Source organism: Leucopleurus acutus (assembly GCF_964270905.1).
Source record: "Leucopleurus acutus genome assembly, chromosome: 15".
NCBI lineage: Eukaryota > Metazoa > Chordata > Mammalia > Artiodactyla > Delphinidae > Leucopleurus > Leucopleurus acutus.
In genome coordinates, this window is record NC_139157.1 from 49441691 (window position 1) to 49459987 (window position 18297).

The 18297-nt window shown below is 40.0% G+C and overlaps 1 protein-coding gene across 3 annotated transcripts in view; it reads right to left on the minus strand.

Moving 5' to 3' along the window:
• Positions 1 to 18297, minus strand: part of FIG4 (FIG4 phosphoinositide 5-phosphatase) — a 129860-nt gene that overhangs the window by 71573 nt on the left and 39990 nt on the right. For all 3 annotated transcript variants that reach the window (XR_014326797.1, XM_082856067.1, XM_082856068.1), the window contains 7 exons: positions 17584 to 17732; positions 14491 to 14619; positions 12110 to 12210; positions 10706 to 10868; positions 10167 to 10264; positions 1519 to 1652; positions 123 to 239 (listed from right to left, as the gene is read on the minus strand). Coding sequence is in view for 2 of the 3 variants with exons in the window: in XM_082856067.1 (XP_082712193.1) it covers positions 123 to 239; positions 1519 to 1652; positions 10167 to 10264; positions 10706 to 10868; positions 12110 to 12210; positions 14491 to 14619; positions 17584 to 17732 (891 nt within the window). In the remaining variant the exon portion in view is untranslated. The remainder of the gene's footprint in view (positions 1 to 122; positions 240 to 1518; positions 1653 to 10166; positions 10265 to 10705; positions 10869 to 12109; positions 12211 to 14490; positions 14620 to 17583; positions 17733 to 18297) is intronic.

Below are 18297 nucleotides of genomic sequence, written 5' to 3' on the forward strand. Positions count from 1 at the left end.
GTCTCCCCAAAGGAATAAAGTCATCCATCTTCCAAGGAGTCAAACTGCTCATATTTAGAATATTTTTTATCTGTAAGAGCAAAATTCTTGATTTCTTTTAGGTTTTAAAACACCATACATACTTTTCATCTGGCCGCAAAATGCTACAGTATGAATCAGGGCGGTTTACAAAGAAGCCTGTTTTCTTCACCACACTTTCTGCAATCACGTTCAGGCGATCCAGAACATTACACAGCTTGCTGAGGGCAAGGAGGAAGAATGAGAGAAGTGAGAACAGCCCACGTCTTAATACATATTTATTCTCACATCTAAAGCAAAGTCTACAGTAATGATACTCAGGGATTTAATTTTTAAAATCTCTGGTTTGTACTCAATAGGAACATTGTAAGAATTAATTTCTAGAATGCAATGTGTACTCAATAACTAGCAAGATTTGGCACAAGGAGACATGAAGGGCCTGTAACTTGATAGCAACTATTGGCAAGCCTTAAACTCGGCACATGACATCCCCCTGCAAGAGCTTTTCCCAAAGCCTTTCGCTCCCCAACGGTGCAGTCAGTTAAATATGGATTCATGAAATGTGAAGAGAGCACAATGCACAGTGCAGTGGAAGGGGAAGAAAACACTGGAAAATAAATTACTACTAATGGCACCAACCTGCAACCAGGCTTATACTATGGGAAAGTGTGTGTGTGTGTGTGTGTGTGTGTGTGTGTGTGTGTGTGTGTGTGTATGTTTCTGTGTGCGCACATGTACATGTATCTAACTACATAAAATGATTCAGAAAAAGTACAATGAGTCAAGTGCAAAACAATACAGTGACATTTAAAAATAACGGAGACCTCAATATGAACCTAATGTTTGTATGACCCCTAGTAAATGAATGCAAGTTCCTTGGATGAGATGAGTTTTGAATCAGATCTTGACAGAGAGGTGGGAAAGCAGCCAGTGGAGGGCAGGGGGAAACAACAGGAACAAAGGTTCCAGAATTGGACCTTGGCTGCTGCACTGGGGACAGAACATGAAGGTTAGCTTTTCAGGAACAGAACAGCCCTGGGAATAAAGAAGAAGTTATGCATTCTGGAACCAACCAGGTGATGGGGCTTTAACATGACACTAAGGGGTTTGGATTTACTATAAACAGTCAAGAGTTAGTACTGGTTCATCCATGCGTGAGATAATCTGAAAGTGGTGTCTGAGAAAGTGATTAAACAGGGAGAAAGAATGAAATAGAAAAAAGTGAAACTAATGCCTTTAAGGAAAAGCAGCAGAGTAAAGATGTTCTGAGGTCACTAGATACTTCAAGGAGAATTTCTAAATGGTAAAAATGGTGGGCAAAAAGAATTTGGTCAACTAATTTAAGCCCTCAAATTATACACCAGCAGTTAAACAGCCCCTCAAGCCGGTTCACAAAGGAAATGAAAAAAGTAACATTCACTTTACCAGAGAGATCAGCTTCCTGCTACTTTACATCACAAGAGGAGGAAAATATAACCAGACGTATGAGCATCTGCTCACCTTTTGGTGTACTTGGCCATATCCCAAGGAATATAAATAATCGTGTGCTCGGGAGGCAAAAACTGGTTGAGGTAGGTCACAGCAGCTACGAGTTCTTCACTCAAAATTCTCTCATGCTTTCTTTTCTCTCGTTCCTTTACCAAAAATTAAACATTTTCAGTGTTCTAACTACCTTAAATCAGAGGAACAGACTTTTAACATAACTTTGCCACTAAGACAAAAAGCTGAAGCGCTAACTATACAAAAATGAAACCTACCTACTCAAATTAAAATAATGCAAAGAAATAAATGCATCACTGAATTACAGTCAACAGATAATGAGCATTAAAGACTCAAGGAGATCAGATTTCTTCCTCATAACCTCCTACAGTCCCAAGAAGCCCAGCTCACCCTACACAGGCCTGTCCTACACACTTCACACTCCACTTTGGCAAAGGAGAACTTCCCAAGGACCAGAAGAAAGGAACCTCCAACCCCAGCCAGCTAAGGACCAGAGAGAAATCAACTGGGCCTAGATGGCTAATCCCCAAACCGGCAGAGCGGAGAATGCTTTCGCAGGCTTCATAGGCTTTTTTTTTTTTTTTTTTTGGCTGTGTTGGGTCTTCGTTGCTGTGCGCGGGCTTTCTCTAGTTGCGGCGAGCGGGGGCTACTCTTCATTGCGGTGCGTGGGCCTCCCATTGCGGTGGCTTCTCTTGTTGCGGAGCACGGGCTCTAGGCACGTGGGCTTCAGCAGTTGCAGCACATGGGCTCAGTAGTTGTGGCTCACGGGTTCTAGAGCGCAGGCTCAGTAATTGTGACGCGGGCTTAGTTGCTCCGCGGCATGTGGGATCTTCCCGGACCAGGGCTTGATCCTGTGTCTCCTGCACTGGCAAGCGGATTCTTAACCACTGGGCCACCAGGGAAATCCCGTTCATAGGCTTTTAAACTTGACTCTCATAAAATCCCCGTGAGGTAGCCAAGGCAGCCATGTCTTCCCCTTTTACACTGTGGCTGGATGAACTGACGCTGAGAGGCAGGCGTTCATGGGACTAAACCTGACTGTCCACCTCCTTGCCTGCTGTAGCTCCTTAGATATCATACCGCCTCCCATTCAAGAGGAGCTGGTGCATAGTGTCCAGCTTTGTGGTTGGAGTGCTGGCTCTGCCTCTTACCAGCCACATGGCCTTGAGCAAGGTTCTCAACTTTCCTTGGCCTCCATTTCTTCGTCTGTAAAATGGGTAACAGAAGTATCTCACTTAAAGGATTAATGTGAGGTTTAACTGAGATGAAACATGATAGTTTCTTATCAGAGCATATGACACATGGTAAGGATTAATAAAAATTAACTTTATTGTTAGCCTGATCAGGACTTCACATAGAAACAAACAAAAAACAATTAATTCAGCAATATGGATACAGCACTGAGGTACTATTGCTGGCATCAAAATAGGTCTACACTGTTTTCAACCATGGTGATTACTTTTCAACTGTCATGAATTTAATTAGATAATCACTGAGGAAACAGAAAAGGGGTATCTATTTTGCACAGCTGTATGTATGGAGGAATTAGTTAAGAACTGATTAAGAACAGCATTAAATCAGTTTGGGATGAACAAATATTTAGCTTATTTTTACATCTGAGAAAATTAAATTGTATACCTGTAATTTTCTCAAAAGCACTTTAAGCCAGCTAGAGAAACAAAAAGTTTTTGAATTTCTTACATCAAATCTGACATTTAATGAGACAGAGAGATAAGGTTATTTCATCAACTTTCAATCATGTCTATGTAAAGAATCTGCTTTATGCATTGTGTGCCCACAGTGGATTAGCTAGTGGATTGTTTCATCGACCTTCTTTGGTCACAGACCCCTTTAACAACCAGATGAAAACTTCACATATGCAAGTGATTGTTTCAAAGGGTTCAGAGACACCCCCCCCAATGGCCGTCCATGGACCCCGGATTAAAGTCCTCTGATGTACAATGACATCAGATCCCTGGTTGGCTTCCTCCTGATCCCCAGTAGAAGCAATGACAGTATAAGGATTGCTCCAAAATGTCTGACAAGCAGTGTCTCAAACCTCCACGTGGTGGAGTGGAGGGAGGGCAGGAGATAGTGCACAACACAGGGCAAAAGAGAAATCAAGAAAAGTATTCCACTTTAGACACTTCATGCGGAGGCAGAATAAAGAGTGAATATCCGTTGATATCATGCTACACACACACGCACACATACACACATTCTTTGACAAGTTAATGAGGAGTTCTAAGTGAACTGAATAAACATCTTCTTTTATCCTATAAATAAGATAACTAATGACAAAAACATTTTTTTCTATTCTACAAAACAGCAACTTAATCTCCTAACAATTTTCTAGTTATTGCCAGGATTTTTATGGCAATGAAACAATAAACAAGGACAATTTTAAAATCCACTGACTGCCCTTTAAATATTAAGAAATAAATGTTCATTTGAGAAAGCTGGGCAGGAACACTTTACAACCACACGTATCTGATATTATATTTTGAACCTGCATATTTAATAGAGAAATACATTATTTCAAACATCATAAACTGAATTTCCACTTAACCATAGCTTTTAACCACACTATAAGGACTCTAAAATATGAAGAAAATGCACTAATTAAGGTCGATGTTTATGTTCTAGCGATAACCTTGTAATTTAGTGCTTCAGCAATAATTTATTTCTATACTAACAATCTCTTATGGCTTATAGCTTACTAGAAAAGTGTTCATGAGGGTTCTTATTACTAGAGTTTTCCTTTTTGAATTTTTTGATTATGTCTCTTATAGTTACTGTTCAATATCAGGCTGAGGGTGTGGACCATCAACCTATTGCCGCCTGTTATTCTGAGTTGATGGGGGAGAGACGTGAAAATGAAACTTCTGAACTGATGTGAACCAAAGTCTAAAAAATGATGTATTTAATACCTGAATGATTTATTTTACAAAGTCAATCCCTCATAGGATGCAATAATTTCATAAAGCAAAGAGCAACAAAGGAAGAAATAAAGCTTCCTGCCTCACTGTCCCCAGCCCCTCCTCCCCACTCCCCTCCTCCGGAGCCACACGCTCACAGGCACACACACACGCCCTGCTCCTCTGAACCCTCGCACTTGGTTCTACGGTCTTTTCCCCGCAACTGGATCTCGGTCTGTGCCCCCCTCCTGGGCGGCTCCCAGTACCTGTTCCTCCTCCACTCTAGCTAAGCCATCCTTCCCACCCTCACATCTCAGATCAAGTCATCACCACAGGTAACTCCTCTGCCTTCAACATTTCTTATCCAGAACCTCTTTTATTTTCAGATGGCTTGTTTTAAACACCCCACCTCACCAGGACCCCAGTCCACCGACAGCACTGCTTTCTTCATCACCCTCTCCAACACTCCCCCTCCTCCAGCTCAGGTTTCATGGTCTGCTTCAATTAGACTTCCGCCAACATCCAAAACTCCTATTATCTGTCTTTCTATATCACGTCTGCCTGGCAGAACTGAACGAACCCAATTATCTACTTCCTCTGTGCTCACAGCCATACACAAGCCCTGCCAGGAAAAGTCAGGCAACAGCAGAATTTAAGAAATCTTGGGGGACTTCCCTCGTGGCGCAGTGGTTAAGAATCTGCCTGCCAATGCAGAGGACACGGGTTCGATCCCTGGTCCTGGAAGATCCCACATGCCGCGGAGCAATTAAGCCCATGCACCACAACTGCTGAGCCTGTGCTCTAGAGCCCGCAAGCCGCAACTACTGAGCCCGTGTGCTGCAACTACTGAAGCCCACGCACCTGAGCCCATGCTCCGCAACAAGAGAAGCCACTGCAATGAGAAGCCCTCGCACCACAATGAAGAGTAGCCCCTACTCACTGCAACTAGAGAAAGCCCACGTGCAGCAACAAAGACCCAATGCAGCCAAAAATAAATAAATTAACTTAAAAAAAAAAGAAAGAAATCCTGATCACCAACCTGAAATTAGCCCTTAGCATTTCCTGGAGGTCTCTGGTCAATCCACCCTCGCACATACATGAAGGCTGTGAAACTTCCACCACCCTCAAACCTCTGCTCTGAGCAGGTGACCGTCCCTCTTATCTTAAGGAGAAGTTAAAGTTATCAGGAAGGAGCATGTACGTGTACACAACACACACACACACACACACACACACACACGTACCCTTACTATTCTCTGTCATCCCATTAAAATAATTCCTCCCTCCATGTTTCAGATTTCCTCCTTTCTGAAGCACATGATGCCCCTGATCGTCCTTTCTCTCTCCTGTGTTTTATACGTCTCAAGGATCCCAAATGGATCCTTCCCACAGGCTTTTAAACACAGCATTATGCTCTCTTAAAAAAAAAACAAAAAAACAACATACTGATGAAAACACCAACTCTTCTTCATTTCTCATTAGGTACTTCATTTCCCCAGGACGAGGGAAGTCCTCCTACAGCTCAGTCCACTTCAGTCAGTGCTCTCAGTGTTGGTAACACAAGGAGCATATTTCCTGTTTTCATCTTACTTGACCTGTCAGCAGCCTTTGCCACTGTTGACTGCTTACTTCCTTAATCATGAAACACGCTTTCTCTTAGCTGTCATAACACGGCACTCACCTGGTTTTCCTCCTACTTTTCTGTCTGTTCTTTCCCAGGCTCCTTTACAGACTCTGCCTGCTCTAACTGGACATTAAGAGCTGGGGGGTCCTCAAGACAAGACTGGAGGCTCTTCCCTCTTCCCACTCTGAACCCTCTAAATGGGCATCACCTCCATGCCCATGTCTTCAAATAGCGCTGGGACACACATGAGCCACAAAATCACATCTCAGCCCAGACCTCTCTCCTGAGCTTCTATCTCACACACCGGCCACTCACTTGCCAGCTCCTCTGACAGGACTCAATCCATCTCAAACCTCAGCACATCCAAACCGTACTCACCATCTTCCCTCACAGACTGAGTCCACAGTCCCTGGCTCAGTGAATGGCATCACCATCCATCCACCTGATACTCGCCAGAAACCTAGGAATCAAGCCTGACATCTCCCTCTCCCTCATATCAGACCCAGCTCATCACTGAGTCTACTGCCTGTGTCCACTTCTCTCCACCTCTACCACACCACCCGAGTTTAGGCCAGTTACCCTTTTCTGGATAATTCTAACAGCCACCTATGTGGTGTTCCAACATAGACTTTAGCCTTGTACCAATCCATTCATTCTCTAGATTGAGGTCAGGACAGTCTTTTCAAAACAGAAATCTGATCACCATCCTCTCAGCCATACAAAACCTTCAATGGTTTTGGAAAGTCAGGATAAAGACCAGACTCATTAACACACCCTACAAGGCTCTGCATGTCTGGCATAACTCCCTCATCCTCTGGGACCCAGCCAGACAAGCCTTTTCTTCCTTAAATCCACCAAATCCCCTCCTGTCTCAGGGCCTTTGTACCTGCTGTTTTCTTTCTTCTTGGCCTTGTTAATGCCTCTTCGTTAAGGCTGAGCTGACTCATCGCTTCCTCAGGGAAGACTTCTTTCCCCTTATAAGCTCTCATAGCATCGTAACCCAGTGTCGGTACCTCTGCATCACTTCACCATCTCCTGTTAGACTGGTAGCCCTGGGAAGGCAGCCACTGCTTCTATGATTGCCCTGGCACAAAGGAAACCTTCAGAACTGCTTGTCAAACGGTGGACTAAATGGACATAGGATTACTTGGTTTTTAATTAAATTGAATTATACTTACTAACCAACTTCTCAGAATAATCTCAGATACTAGTTTGTCGGCCAACTGCCACAAACATAATATAACAAAACCCTTGCTTTTCATACACTCTGAGTTTTCCTGGACACAGAATGAGATTCTTCATTTCACTTCGTTGCAACAGAGACAGCTATGATTTGTTTTTAAAATACAGAATTCAGTATTATTTTATTATTGGTTTCTGATTTTTTTTTAACATCTTTACTGGAGTATAATTGCTTTACAATGGTGTGTTAATTTCTGCTTTATAACAAAGTGATCAGCTATACGTATACTTACATACCCATATCTCCTCCCTCTTGCATCGTCTCCCTCTCACCCTCCCTATCCCACCCCTCTAGGTGGACACAAAGCATGGAGCCGATCTCCCTGTGCTATGCAGCTGCTTCCCACTAGCTATCTATTTTACATTTGGTAGTGTATGTATGTCCATGCCACTCTCTCACTTCGTCCCAGCTTATCCTTCCCCCTCCCTGTGTCCTCAAGTCCATTCTCTACGTCTGTGTTTTTATTCCTGCCCTGCCCCTAGGATTTTCAGAACCATTTTTTTTTTGGTTCCATGTATATGTGTTAGCGTATAGTATTATGTTTTTCCTTTTCTGACTTACTTCACTCTGTATGACAGTCTCTAGGTCCATCCACCTCACTACAAATAACTCAATTTCATTTCTTTTTATGGCTGAGTAATATTCCATTGTATATATGTGCCACATCTTCTTTATCCATTCATCTGTTGATGGACACTTAGGGTGCTTCCATGTCCTGGCTACTGTAAACAGAGCTGCAGTGAACATTGTGGTACATGACTCTTTGTGAATTATGGTTTTCTCAGGGTATATGCCCAGTAGTGGGATTGCTGGGTCATATGGTAGTTCTACTTTTAGTTTTTTAAGGAACCTCCATACTGTTCTCCATAGTGGCTGTATCAATTTACATTCCCACCAACAGCACAAGAGGGTTCCCTTTTCTCCACACCCTCTCCAGCATTTATTGTTTCTAGATTTTTTTGATGATGGCCATTCTGACTGGTGTGAGGTGATACTTCACTGTAGTTTAGATTTGCATTTCTCTAATGATTAGTGATGTTCAGCATTCTTCCATGTGTTTGTTGGCAATCTGTATGTCTTCTCTGGAGAAATATCTATTTAGGTCTTCTGCCCGTTTTTGGATTGGGTTGTTTTTTTGATATTGAGCTACATGAGCTGCTTGTAAATTTTAGAGATTAATTCTTTGTCAGTTGCTTCATTTGCAAATATTTTCTCCCATTCTGAGGGTGGTCTTTTCATCTTGTTTATGATTTCCTTTGCTGTGCAAAAGCTTTTAAGTTTCATTAGGTCCCATTTGTTTATTTTTGCTTTTATTTCCATTTCTCTAGGAGGTGGGTCAAAAAGGATCTTGCTGTGATTTATGTCATAGAGTGTACATGCCTATGTTTTCCTCTCAGAGTTTGATAGTGTCTGGCCTTACATTTAGGTTTTTAATCCATTTTGAGTTTATTTTTGTGTACGGTGTTAGGAAGTGTTCTAATTTCATTCTTTTACATGTAGCTGTCCAGTTTTCCCAGCACCACTTATTGAGGAGGCTGTCTTTACTCCATTGTATACTCTTGCCTCCTTTATCAAAGATAAGGTGACCACATGTGCATGGGTTTATCTCTGGGCTTTCTATCCTGTTCCATCTATATTTCTGTTTTTGTGCCAGTACCATACTGTCTTGATGACTGTAGTTTTGTAGTATAGTCTGAACTCTGGGAGTCTGATTCCTCCAGCTCTGTTTTTCCTTCTCAAGATGGCTTTGGCTGTTTGGGGTCTTTTGTGTTTCCATACAAATTGTGAAATTTTTTGTTCTAGCTATGTGAAAAATGCCATTGGTAGTTTGATAGGGATTGCACTGAATCTGTAGATTGCTCTGGGTAGTATAGTCATTTTCACAATGTTGATTCTTCCAATCCAAGAACATGGTATCTCTCCATCTGTTTGTATCATCTTTAATTTCTTTCATCAGTGTCTTATAGTTTTCTGCATATAGGTTTCTTGTCTCCTTAGGTAGGTTTATTCTTAGGTATTTTATTCTTTTTGTTGCAGTGGTAAATGGGAGTGTTCCCTTAATTTCTCTTTCAGATTTTTCATCATTAGTGTATAAGAATACAAGAGATTTCTGTGCATTAATTTTGTAACCTGCTACATTACCAAGTTCATTGATTGGCTCTAGTAGTTTTCTGGTAGCATCTTTAGGATTCTCTGTGTATAGTATCATGTCATCTGCAAACAGTGACAGATTTACTTCTTCTTTTCCGATTTGGATTCCTTTTATTTCTTCTTATCTAGTCGCCCTGCCCTCTACTCCGGCCTTTGACCTGACTGCCTACTCATATACACAAGATACGTTGACCAGTGTATTCTGACAAGGGAGCACAGAATTATGAAGCCAGGCCACCACTCTGTCCACCCGATCCTTGAGCTACAACCACACCCAGTTTCTGAATCTAGTCTTTAGATCCCACTACCACATATTATCTTGCCCAGCAGATCTTGTGGATGGTCAACGAAGTGGTTGTATCAAGGCTAGGCTGTGGCTGTTTGACCTCCATGCTTCCTTCTCCAAGCTGTCCTAGAAGCTGAGGCAGAATTTCACCTGCACCTAGTTCACCCCAGAAAATCAGGAGACTGACACGCTCATTGCTCTCTTCCCTAGGGAACACACCACGGATTCTCCCACGTACCCAGGGAAGAGGCCACATGGAATCAGAGGCCAAAGGACAGAGGCTCAGACAGTTCAGACACCGTGAGCCATCATAGCATGATAAATCCACAAGTCTCTCCTCTGGGGAGAGGTAAAGCAGGCTTGTTAAACCCCTCCATGTTGTCCAGTGTAACTGAATTTCATAACCAAACAGATAGCACGTCATACCTTCACTAAATTTAAGATGATGATGGGGGAGCCAAACCTCTGAAGCATCTGGTCAAAGTGAAGAGCAGCCACATGGGCAAATGGATCTGCCTGATCCACTGGGGGGACAAAAAAAATGAGTAAGTACCAGAATGAAAACTGTAAAGAAAGAATAAAAGAAGTACAGTGTTTTGCTTTGCATTATAATGTTTAAAGAAATGCAATTCAACTAATCTTCTGGTAGTTTCATGTCTCAAATTCCTCTCGAGCTTATCAATCATTCTTCATGTATTTATTGAATTTGAATGATTCTTACATTTCTGAATATAAATAATTACATTTATATTTTATAATATAAATAATTTACTAGTGGCCAAAATTAAAAATATATATAAAAGTTATTGCATAAAAATATTAGTAGTCCTTCTTCTAAATGATCTACTCTTCAGTACTAAAACTTCATTAAAACCCAAGCATTTATGAGATTTCTGTGATAGTAGTTCACTATCTCTAAATGTGGGTAAAGAAGAGTTACTATTAAAAAAGACTGTTCCACGCACATGTAATAGGTGGCTTAGGCATCATAGTTGAAATGTCCTGAGACCAGTATAAGGGAACTGATCCTCTAACTTGCACATAAGAAGAATAACTTCCTGCAGTAAAAGACATGACAGAAGCATCGCAGAGTATTTGTTCCGTTTCCACTTCATTTGCAACATCACCCTGGAAAGAAAGGTGCATTTAAAAATATTTTATATCCTTAGAATTTTTTAATGGAAAAAATTTCAAGTACACAATGAAAATATAATTCCTAGTCTTAGAATGTTTTAAAAGAGGTAAATGTTGATCAACATTCAATGTGCATATTAAAAAAAGGAAAATCATTAAAATGCAATAAAGGAAGCAATTAAAAATAGCAGAGAATAGACAAGGGAAAAATCAAGTTAAGTAGCTAATAATACAAGTAATAGATAGAGAACAGCTTGAGTGATATAAATGGCAGAGGAGACCAAAAAAAACCAATCACATGAAATTATACAGGAGGTTAGGAAGACCAGTGAAATATAAGAATTCAATTCTGAAGACCAAGGAGGAATAAAAGGACAAAAGAAAGAGATTCCAATAAAAGATGCCTGATGGAGAGAAAAAAAAAAATCTTGAGATAGCTTTACCTATAAAAGTACATGATGATATGACAAAGAATAATTTTAGAGGCATTAATAATGTACCTGTTTAATTACCCTTGAAATATTCAAAAGTAAAAAATAGAGTTGCAAAATTCTGCTTTTTTCTTAAAGCACCAGTTATAACTATGTTCACTGCTGATATAATTTTAAGAACAAATGTTGCTATTTTAAGGCAGGATCAAAACCCAATGTCTTGCTCAATCTGTCTACTCAATCACACATCTGCCTAAGATTCAAGTTGTCTGTTGCAAAGAGAGATGGAACACTCAAAGGACATTACATGACTGAAGGCAGGACAGATAAATTTGTTGTTATTTTCTAGGGATGAGTAGAGAAGGAGTCTGTCTTGAGCCAAACGAAAGCAGAGGGAAGGGGGTAAAGGGTTTCCCATGCCTTGCTCTACTCAGTCTTCTTATCAAGGATGCATTTCCAATGAGTGCTCCCCTCCATTTATTCCTTGGGTGGAGGTGCTTTGCTATTTTAGTCTCTCCACTAAATATGTACTACATTTTTTCATATATTACAGAAATGACTCATCCTCCAAAACATTAGATATTTCATAACCCCCTAAGGTATTGCATAACTCTAAGATAGTTGATTTTTCAGAATATCTGTACATTAGTCATATTTCTCACAAGTTTCCGATACTCTAGAGAATTCATTATTCTCTTGATAATGTCCCAAACTAAGAAATTCCACTTTCTAAAATTCCACTTTGCCAGCAAAGCCGATGTAAAAAGTTAAATCGCCAGCAGTTATGTTGTTTTCCCATCTTACCTCACAGTTTGCACCTCTCTTGAGAAAACGGGTCCCAGCGAACTTACTGGATCTTCTAGCTATTAAAGTGACATACACAGGTCGTCCATAGATCAACAGCTCTTGGAAATCAAGTTAAAGCTGTTTAGCATTCATGACTGTCACACCAAACCAAGAGAATCATTACACCCAATATACTTTGTCCACTAGGTTAAAGAACACCAAAAAGCTCCACCCAAGAATGGAACAACATTGGGTCTAACTGTTCTTTCCAATTATGCAGGTATTAAGGCAAAAACGAATCTCACTAAGGAGTGGTTTCCATGAACTTCAGAGGAAATGGTAACCAGATGTAGGGTTATCGGCCAAGGGAAGACCTGTGGTCCCTCCTTATAGCCAAGTATGGATGTAAACAGGTACAACTAAACCTTCCTTAGTCTTCAGAGACAATATACCTGTCAAAGTGAGCAAATGTCACTTAACAGGGTGTTTGAATTATGAAGCAATAGATAACTCTGAGGGAATGGAGTTAGTATAATACAGTGAGAGTACCCAAATTTGTCACCTAACTGCAAAATTGAACACTGGGAACTGTTTAATCAAAATAACGTTTATTAATTATGGCACATTATTTAACTTTCTGAGCCTCCATTTCATCTTCTGTAAAATGGTATAAGTACTAAAAAACGTAACGAATTTTATTAGGTGGTTGGGAAGACTAGGTTAGGTAATGTGTGTAATGGTTACTACTGCCTGGCCTATAGCAAAAGTTCAGTAAATAGCAATGACTTTTATCTCATGTAGACTTCCAGAATTCATTAAATGCTTGATAACTGGGAGACTGGAGTCAACATTTCAACGAACGAGCTTTAAAATTATAATCTATGGTGCTATTCACTACTTTAAAAAAACCCATTTATTGTACTTATGCCAGGCCCTGAGTTAGCTCTTGAGAAATACAAAACAGTTTAGAATTACCTTTTAGAAACTGTCTTTAGCAACTGTAGCACATTCCTTTTAGTGTCCTTGGTGGTGCAAACTGTGTGCTTTTACAGGTTGATTTTGCTTTTGGAAGCAGAAAGAGTATTTCAGAGCCAAATCTCATTATTCAGTGAATGATCAATCAGATAATACCACTCACTGGTTGAAAATGATTATAAAGTAATGAGCCATTTCAAGTGTAGCACACAAATCTCACTCATTTTCAATCCCAAAGTCCTCTGCGTCTTCACCCAGCCTCTCCTCGCCCTCATTGGCCACCAAGAAGGCAGCACAGCTCCTCTTCAAGGCTAATCTCTCCAGCTCTACCCCCTGACTCCACTCCTCCCAAAAGGTCTGATGCAAGAAAGCATAATATTGGTTCATCACATTCACCCACTTAATGGTCTCAAAACAACCACTCCTTTAAAGTTTCACTCTAGGTTTTTAAAAAACCTAGAACACAAGGAAGAATGTCAACTAGAAAGCAGGCTAGGTGCACAAATGCCCTACATGATCTCAAAAGGGGACAGGAAAAACCAAAACACCACTCCTAGAAAGAAGACACTGCCTTCCTAAACCTCATAACGTAATAGCACACGTTGAGAGGTTTCAACATAGCGAAATTAAATAAAAGGACAAAAGGTATTTATAAAATTGAACTCATCGGCTTAATCCAAGGCTCAACCTATGTCTATTTAATCTATTATGCCCTAATCCAGACCTTCATTACATTATGCCTGAACCACTGCAATCTTTTCCTAACAAGTGTCCCTTGTTCTAGTCTCATTTTACTTAATCCACCTTGAAAATAGCTATCCACTCAAGCTTCCTAAGTACTAATTTGTATGTTACCCTCTTGAAAAAAAACTTTCAAAAGCTCTAGCACCAAACCCAAAGTCCTTGGTCCGACCACCAAAGCAATCTGGCGACTGGCAGTCTGACTCCCCCTAAACGAGCTCCTTCCCACTACACTGTACCTCCCAGGGGTTTTATCGATATATACAAGCCACAAGTACACTCCCATGAACTTTTCCATCTCTACATTCATGGTGCTTCCCCAATCCACAATCTCATTGCCAAGGCCTGCCTTTTGACTGAGGCCAGGCCAAGTTCAACTTTTCCTGTGAGCCTGCCCCATTCTCCCCACCTGTCAGGGATTCTGCTCCTTCTCTTCAGTAAGAATGATACTTACTACCTGTATCACTTCCTATGCACATAGGTTTTCTTCCTTGTTATTTGTCTGTATACATAGTAGATCTGCATTCCTGTTTGTATTTCAACTACGTGGAATGCATAGGTAATTATAATCTATCTGTTGGATGCATAGACAATTGTAATCTTATAATTCATACATAGCTTTCTACAAATCGGTACAGCATAAGTTTAATAATATGTATCTTAATTTTTTTAAAAAAGGATACTTGACTGCCCACAGAACCCATGAATAATATACAGCAGCCAGTCACGATGGACAGTATTTTTAATTATATCCAGAAGTTCGCCGTTCCACACGTACTTCATATAAGGCTCACTACAGATCCCAAATACACCTGAAAAATAAGAGTTGGTATCAGAAAGATAAGGAAATCGGTTGACATTCGTTTTTAAGTTCTTAAACTTTTGTTTTTAATTTCAAAATGCCTGATCAATATCACTGCTGTTTTCAGTAGATATAACTCATCTCGTTGCCCAGAACACTGTGCTGATTCTGTACAAAGTTAAAGAAAACACACATTTTCTGATCTGTGAGTTTTTAACCTAAGAGAGAAGAAAACAGCTGGGAAATTAAGGAGAGGTGTACAAATACGTGAATAAGGCCAAGAGACAGCAAGGACAGCAGCTGGGAGCATGGCTCTGGTGTCAGAGTGCCTGGGTCCAAATCCGAGCTCTGCCTCATCAGCAGGGTGACAGGTGTGACCAAGAGGGTTACTTACTCCCAGTGCCCCTGTTTCCTCATTTGTGCCTGTATCCTGGGATTGTTATAAAGATGACATAAGTTGATAATGTACATAAAGTGCTCAGAACAAGTCTGGTGTCTTATTGATACTTCCATAAGTGGTAGTTGTTATTATATCAAGCTTTTTCTATACAACAAAACTAATTTCATCAAGCATGATTTCAGGATATCCAAATAAATTTATTAAACATCAATGAGTTTTACAAAACTTATATAAAGTACAAAATAAAACAAGTATATTTAAAAGATAATGGCTTAAAAGATCGTTAACAGTTCTGGATAGAGGCAGTCAATACTCTTCTCAAAACATGTATGTTAAGAGTGTTTATATACTATGACAAACACTTTGGTTTTATTCATAAAAACTAAGCCTTCTCTACCTCTTCAATGACATTACACTGAGCATGAATAATGGATTGGAGTCCTGTCTTTGCCACTTACCAGCTCTGTGACCTATGGCAAGTTACGTAACATCTCAGAACTTCAATTTTCTAAACTGTGAAATGATGGTAGTACTCACTGCAGAGATATTATTCAGATTAAAAAAATAATATATGCAAAGTGACTAACTTGCTGCCTGACACATTAGAGATTTTTAAAAAATGTATTATTTTCCTTTTCTACCTACCCCAATACCTATTACCCTCACCCTCTCTTTCCTATCAGTTTCCCCCTGTGTAGTAGGAGAATAATGCATCCCTCCCCTACAGAAAAGATGTCTATGTCCTAATCACCAGAACCTGTGAATATGTTATGTTACAATGGCAAGAAGGAATTAAAGTTGCAGATGGAATTAAGGTTGTTAATCAGATGACCTTAAGATGGGGAGACTATTCTGGATTGTCCAAGTGGGCCCAATGTAATCACAGGTCATTATAAGTGAAAGGGGGAAACAGGAGTGTGTCAGAGTGATGTAATGTAGGAAAACCCTCGGCCGGCCATTGCTGGCTTTGAAGATGAAAAGGGCAAGAAAATGGATTTTTCCCTAGGGTCTCAAGAAAGGAACGCAGCCTTGCTGACACTCTAACTTTAGTCCACTGAGACCTCCTTTGGACTTCTGACTCCCATAAGATAATAAATTTGTATAGTTTTAAGTCACTGAGTTTGTGGTAATTTCTTATAGCAGCTATAAAAACCTAATACACAGTTATTCATATCTATCAAGTAGAACTGCTTGACAGATAGTAAAAAATTAAGTAGCTTTCAGAGGCTTAATTCAGATCCCAGAACAGATATTCAAATTCAGATGTGAGATGAGACATAGTGCAAATTTGGTAATACTTTTAGCTTTTCTATTACTAAGTATGATATTTAGAAGAAATGATGTGACAAATATTCAGGCACACATTATTTTACCCTCCACCTGTCTCTAGGGGTACAGGTTACAATCCAGATGTCTGAACCATGGCAAATTTACGTGATCTAGATGTTTTGGGGTAGGGAGGGTGCACTGGGTTTGGCCTTAGCTCAAGAGATATTCAATCTAATAAACTAACAAGAGTCAAGGCAATAACAGAGACGGCATTCAGTCTAAGTAACAGTCTAAGTCTTCTTAGAGTGGACCAGAACCTTTGGCAAAATGCTAACAGAGTACAGCCTCTTTCTGTGTGTCCTGTAAGGACAAACCTTCTGGAACTTACATTCTACCTCTGCACTCACATCTCCATCACTATATAGAAGGCGCACTGAGGAAGGCACCCAAAGACACTACTAACTTTTTATGTTTCCATAGTAAGCCCAATTCAGTTAAACTGTCTTAAGTTTGAAGCAATTCCTTCACAACATTAACTCTAGCCATGTCTCTGGCTTTAGATTTCTAGACCAACCCCCAAATCCAGGGATAAAGGTACCAATACTATTCTGTGACTGGTTAGTCCCAGATGTCCAGGGCCACCCTAGACTAGTCACACACACGTCCTGCACTAATCCCACAATGGTCTTGACAGAAGCAGGGCTTGTGAGGGACCAGAGGGGCAAGTTGAGACCAATCAAAGTCAGAACAGCCTCTGACCTATTGCAATGGTTCCTCTAGACATTGGCCTTGTGATCTTAATCTCTAGGCCTCAGTTTCCTACTTAGCCTTTATTTCTTTCAAAGTAGCATTATACCTACTGAGCAGAGTTTTTATGAGGATTAGAGATATGACATATAAATGTCTAGGATACAATAGGCAAGCCATGGTAACTGTTTTCTAAAACTCAACCCATACACAATTGGGTCTCTATGAAGAAAAATAAGGTGGTGATGTGTATTCTCCAATACTTAAAAAGAAAATTCTCCATTCAAGGACTAAACTGAATGTATTCCATAAAAGGTGCATGAAATTTTGCTAGAAAACATCAGTATACAATTTTCTGGCTTGCCCACAAATGAAATTCATTTGGTGATGCATGATCTCTATAAAAATGAATTGGTCAAGTTCCTATACCTGAAACAACCTGATATAAGGACAAAGAGCAAAGAGGAAAGAGGAAAGGAGAAATGTGAGTGAATTTAATGAGATGCCGTTTCATAGATGCCACATTAACATATATTGGATGTGCTGAAAACCACCTACCGCTTCCACCCTGTGTAATTAATCCTTCATCTTCAAAGATGTCGAAACTCTCCTGGCGAGTCTGGGTCGTTTCTGACTTTAACATCTCCAGGGGCATACGCAAGACAGTGAGATTATATTGAAGTGAGTGGGACAAATCATAGCTGTAACTGAGAAAAGAACTGAAACTTAACAATAATTAGAAAAGCAAAACATATTTCATAGTCTTGGCTCCCAGAAGGAATTAAAACCTATGAACTAAATTACTTAGCACCTGTTAGTTTCCTTGGAAGCAATGCTGTACAAATAAGCACATTAAAACAGAGTAAACCATGAATATAATTGGAAATTAAAAAATCACTGCATGACTTAGGCATTTGCATAACTAGAAATATACAATACAATGTGAGTAACCTACATTAATTGATTTGCAGTGTGCATTTTTTGCTTCACGCTGACATTAATCTAACTTCAGGGCCTTGTACAAAGGGGTCATACTCTCATATATATCTGAATGGAGTACTAAAAATGTTACAATATCCACTGCAACAGTACATGGTCTGTACTCTAGTTTACCTATGAATGAAAAGAATTCTATTAATTATTACTGGTGGTACAATAACTGACTTAGTAATAAAACAAGAATAAGCAAATAACACAAGCCATCACGGTAACATATGTTTGAAAAGCATAACAGTCATCCAAAAAATTGTAACAGTCTGTGCAAACAAAATT